Source organism: Sphaerulina musiva (genome assembly GCF_000320565.1).
Source record: "Sphaerulina musiva SO2202 unplaced genomic scaffold SEPMUscaffold_9, whole genome shotgun sequence".
NCBI classification, from domain to species: domain Eukaryota; kingdom Fungi; phylum Ascomycota; class Dothideomycetes; order Mycosphaerellales; family Mycosphaerellaceae; genus Sphaerulina; species Sphaerulina musiva.
The window spans coordinates 1,264,296-1,269,595 of NW_016017391.1; the positions used below are offsets into that span (position 1 = coordinate 1,264,296).

The 5,300-nt window shown below is 53.5% G+C and overlaps 3 protein-coding genes across 3 annotated transcripts; 1 reads left to right on the forward strand and 2 right to left on the reverse strand.

Annotated features, from left to right (window-relative positions):
* Positions 1-10: 10 nt before the first annotated feature.
* SEPMUDRAFT_119885 (uncharacterized protein) lies at positions 11-226 on the reverse strand (the record flags this gene model as incomplete). The annotated part of the gene is made up of 1 exon (XM_016901551.1): positions 11-226. A coding segment is annotated over one exon (216 nt), but the record flags the coding sequence as incomplete, so codon positions are not given.
* Positions 227-1,277: 1,051 nt separating this feature from the next.
* Positions 1,278-2,723, forward strand: SEPMUDRAFT_151183 (uncharacterized protein). Its single transcript, XM_016906655.1, has one exon. The coding sequence runs from the start codon at positions 2,253-2,255 to the stop codon at positions 2,574-2,576; it is 324 nt and encodes a 107-aa protein (XP_016758286.1). The 5' UTR covers positions 1,278-2,252; the 3' UTR covers positions 2,577-2,723.
* A 671-nt stretch (positions 2,724-3,394) lies between these two features.
* Positions 3,395-4,772, reverse strand: SEPMUDRAFT_151184 (uncharacterized protein; the record flags this gene model as incomplete). Its single annotated transcript, XM_016906656.1, has 1 exon — positions 3,395-4,772. A coding segment is annotated over exon 1 (345 nt), but the record flags the coding sequence as incomplete, so codon positions are not given.
* Positions 4,773-5,300: the final 528 nt, after the last annotated feature.

Genomic DNA, 5,300 nt, shown 5'->3' on the forward strand with positions numbered 1-5,300 from the left:
CGTCCGTGACCGTGGCCGTGACCGTGGCCGTGGCCGTGACCGTGGCCGTGGCCGTGATCGTGGCCGTGGCCGTGATCGTGGCCGTGACCGTGATCGTGACCGTGACCGCGACCGTAACCGCGACCGCAACCGGGAACGTGACCGGGACCGTAGGCGTGAACGTGACCGTGGCCGTGAACGTGACCGTGGCCATGATCGTGACCGTGAACGTGACCGTGGCCGTCATCGTCGCAGCAAGTCACAGCGTCGGTCCGGGAGATGGGAGTACTGCCATCAAAGGGAAACATGTTCCCAAAAGGGGCAAAAGAATCAACGGCAGTAAGTAAATAAGGTATTTGCACATCTTTGAGGGTCCAGAACATAAGGTACGTGTATGTGAAAAGAGGGTCTGGGGACTGGAGTTACTTTGCCAATACCATGGGATCTGTTTCTAGGGGTCCAAGGCAGGTGCATACAAAAGTCTACTTACCAGTGCCTTACTTTAGACAATCGTCACAGCGCAGGTTGGAAGTCGTCGGCATGGCTGGATGCCGGTCTTAGAAGGGGCTGGAAAGTCGGCGAAGAAAGGAAGGTTTTCCGATTGAGATAACGGGAAGGTGTGTTCTGGCAGTCAGGTAGCGATAGCAGGTGTTTTGTCGTATCGTCGTGGACAGTTGGCATGAAGGGGAAGGCGCATGAAGCGATTGATAGGACAGATGGAAGCCGTAGAGCACAAAGGACCTTCTGCCCTTTCTCTCATGCGTGTAGACCATACAATGCCAGAGTTCTCACGGTGCTGCAGACAGAACTTTTCGTCGCATCTTACGTCCTGATCTGTACAGGAGATCCCGAGTATCAATCGTACGACTCCTATGTGAAGAGCCAGCAGGCTACCTGGTCACCAACTCAAAGATGACAGACGAACCGTTGGTACGGACCGAAAAGTGAGGACATGCGCTGATACGGACGGCTACATTGTTCTGAAGTCGAAAAGTCAGGACAGGCGCTGATGCGGGCGGTTACGTTGTTCCCGACTCGAAAAGTGAGAACAGGCGTTGATGCGGGCGGTTACGTTGTTCCCGACTCGAAAAGTGAGGACAGGCGCTGATACGGACGGCTACGTTGTTCTGAAGTCGAAAAGTCTGGACAGGCGCTGATGCGGGCGGTTACATTGTGCCCAACTCGAAAAGTGAGAACAGGGGTTGATAGGGACGGTTACGTTGTTCCCAACTCAAAAAAGTGAGGACAGGCGTTGATACGGACGGCTACGTTGTTCTCAACTCAAAAAAGTGAGGACAGGCGATGATGCTGTGTGCGGGAAGCCGAAACGTGGGAGACGCAAAGGATGTTGTTGCACGGGCCGAGCGTTCGGTTGTTAGAACTTTGACAGCTCATATCTCTTGTTGACATTTTGGTCGACTCTCTCATAACACGTCCCCAAGACCACGATGCACATGTATAACCTGCTCCTGAGCTTCTTCGTGGTCTCTGCTCGAAGCGTATTGCTCGATTTATCTTGTTGTCGTCGCATGTCGTGGTGTTTCGCGGCATTGCAGTCGGCGTCGGGCGGAGCTCAGGGATTGGGATTTCGGTACGGCGCAAGCCAAAACTACCTCTGCGAGCAGCGTCCACTGGATCTTGCGTTGCTCATGGCCGACTCCGCTGAAGTTGCACGCTTTGCCTGAACGTTGCTTTTGCGGCTATGCTGAGGATTGCCAGACTTCCCGGTGGTCTTGGGAGGTGGGACCGCCTATAAGACGCTCTCTTTCTTCTTTCTTCTTTCTCTTCCTCTTCTTCTTCTTCATCTTTACGACGCCTTGCAAAAGTACTCGTAAAATTTGCCAAGAAAGCTTAAACTTTTTCGAAGCCAAGAACAACTCAACATCAACCAACCCAAGCACAACTCAACAACAACCCAACAACAACCCAACAACAACCCAACAACAACCCAACTCAAGAGTCCTCAAGAGTCCAACTCAAGAGTCCAACTCAAGAGTCCAACTCAAGAACCCATCTCAAGAACCCAACAACAACCCAACTCAAGAACCCAACAACAACCCAACTCAACAACCCAACTCAACAACCCAAATCACCACCATCAGACGCCAGCATGTCTTGCGGACTCCGACTCCCAAGCCTGTTCAGCTTCTTCCTCAAGAAGAAGCCCAGCACCCAGTTCGACGACCAAGAAAAGCCTTTGCCTTCGCGTAAGGTGAAGCCAATTCTTGGCGTCTATGACATCCATCTGACTTGCGGATGTGTCTGTCACTGGGATGCTGCCGAGCGTCAAAAATTACCAATCAGTTTTCGCTCGGGTGGTAAGATCCAGTTTGACCCCATCCCACCTCATGAGCCTCACTGACCTTGGCTCAGAAGGCAAAGTCTTTGAGACTGTCGGCCGCACCGCGATGCGTCCCCCCAGCGCTGCCGGCGATTGCCCCCTCCACCCCCATGACGATCTCGTCAAAGACCACATCTATGCCATGTGCATTCACCCGCCAGAGGGATCGATGTCGTCTGCGGGGGTGGAGGTCAAGACTGGAAGGCAAGCCTTCGAGATCTTGAGGAAAACGGCACGTCGGCAAGAGACTGAATGATTCTCTGTGAGATCTTCAGGAGAAGCGCGTACTGGCAGTTGTGGCGATCCCACTTCGAGTCAGATGGCGCAGAGCCGACCTTAATTGGGACGCTCGCTAAACATACTGGTCACTCTTTTGGTGTTTTCCAGGGCAAGCGCGTACTGTCAGTTGTGGTGATCCCACTTCGAGTCAGATGGTGCAGAGCCGACCTTCATTGGAACGCTCGCTAAGCATACTGTCCACTCTTTTGGCGTGGTTCAGGGCAAGCGCGTACTGTCAGTTGTGGCGATCCCACTTCGAGTCAGATGGCGCAGAGCCGACCTTCATTGGAACGCTCGCTAAGCATACTGTCCACTCTTTTGGCGTGGTTCAGGGCAAGCGCGTACTGTCAGTTGTGGTGATCCCACTTCGTGTCAGATGGCGCAGAGCCGACCTTCATTGGAACGCTCGCTAAGCAGACTGGCCACTCGTTTGTGCCATGGAGAAGCACGTACTGTCAGTTGTGGCGATCCCACTTCGCGTCAGATGGTGCAGAGCCGACCTTAATTGGAACGCTCGCTAATCATACTGGTCACGCTCGTTGTGCCAGGGGAAGCGCGTACTGCCAGTTGTGGTGATCCCACTTCGAGGCGGATGGCGCAGAGGCGACCTTAATTGGGGACCTCGCGAACGGGATCTGAGGTCTTCTGCCACCTCCAATCATACTGGTCACGCTCGTTGTGCCAGGGAAAGCGCGTACTGCCAGTTGTGGTGATCCCACTTCGAGGCGGATGGCGCAGAGGCGACCTTAATTGGGGACCTCGCAAAGCATACTGTCACTTCTGTGCGCAGGGGAAGCGCGGACTGCCAGTTGTGGTGATCCCACTTCGAGGCGGACGGCGCAGAGGCGACCTTAATTGGGGACCTCGCAAAACATACGCTCTTTGTCGGTGAAGGACATCGTGTCGGACAAGCTGATCGGTCGCAAGGCCGTGACGCATGGGAATGATCCTGGTGGTATCTTCGGGTGCTACTGGGGGACCCAGCTGGACGATGAGTCTGCACCTTCACGTGGTGTCCAGTGTCAGTAGGGATTCGTGTCGACCTCGCCGTCGCACATCCTGAAGCCAAGACAGACTCGATCACAGGTGATGGTATCTTCCTGCATGAACATCGCTGACTTATCTCTTCTCCAGATCTCATCGTCGCATCTTGTCGTGGCCCTCTGCCACACCATCTTCAGCCTCACGGTTGCTGTCGCTGGCTTGTCTTGCCGTGCCGCGCTTGGTCTTTGCTTAGATACTGCCGATGAATTCCACACAGGTAGCTGACTTCAATGATCATGACTTTCTCCACTGCCTTGCTCTTCATGTGTCCTCATCACCGTCATGACCTTCATGCCTCGTTGCCACATCGCATCCTTCGTCCTCTTCATAGTCGTCTCATGTCATCGCACAGCTCGAATGTCGCACGCTGCCACGCCTGCAATCCTTTGTCTAGCCCTGAGCCATCGTACCTCATGCACTTCTATCGTGTAGCAAGACCACGCCACGGTCAATAGTTTGCCTCATATCTAGACCGCCTGTGCACCAGCGCGTGACTTCTCGCAAATTCGATATCTTCCCGTTGTCGACCTGTGTCTGACTGCACAAGAGCAAAGCGGCTCTCTGTAAGTCACGATGAAACAGCGGCAGTCAGGTCACGAGAGACAGCAAAAGCACGCGAACTGTGCAGCAGCGTGAAGGGAAGACTTTCATATACATCCACGTCGTGCTCTGCGCCAGATGTAGCTGTCTTCGTCTCCTTCGCAACGCAGCATACATGCTTATGCCTACGTGAATTGCACATTTACACCATATTCTGCTGCCTCAGCTAGGACAACAAAACCTAGGTACTCACAGTCCTTGCAAGGGCCGAAGAGAGGCGCGCGGTCGCAGACAGTGACTGTCAGGCTGCACAAAGTGAAAACTCTGACAAGCATCCACGATGCAGAAGGCCGTCGATATCACGACACATTCAGCCAGAAACATCATGACATGCTAGGCACTGGATGACTCTCGTGGTTTACGCTCTGAGACTGTGCACTTGACATGTGCTAAATTGTCGCGTGCGGTAGCAGACAGTGACAAGCATCCACGATGCAGAAGGCTTGTGACATCGCGACACATTCAGCCAGAAACATCATGACATGCTAGGCACTGGATGACTCTCGTGGTTTACGCTCTGAGACTGTGCACTTGACATGTGCTAAAGTGTCTCACCATCTCGTCAAACTAGTCGACAACATGCACGCGTGAGGCACACAAGTATCAATACGCTCGGCTACACGATTGCTGCACTGCAACCATATCTCACCAATCTTAGCAAAGACTGCTCGTGGGTCATAACGCAGGATAACGCGGCAACGTGTTGACTACCAAGCGCTCAGATGAGCTTCGTCGCCACGCGACTTGCTTGTATTCCATCATTTGAGGCCATCATATCGTGTCGGCCTACGCGTAGACTTGTTTCGGCAAATCTGATTTTGCTCGGGATGTCGTGTCTATGGCGATGGCACTGACTTGTAGCGCGTTGGTGGTGCCGAGTGCCAGGTTCGAGAAGCATCATGAGCAAGGCTATGCAGCACGCGAGAGATTCCACCTGGCCGTCCTTCACCAATAGCTGATATATCGCGGTCTCGAATGCTACGGGTGGTCTGCCCAAAATGCTTCAGCAGTACCACTGTGCAAATCGTACTCTTTGTGGCTAGCGGGAAGAAGCCGA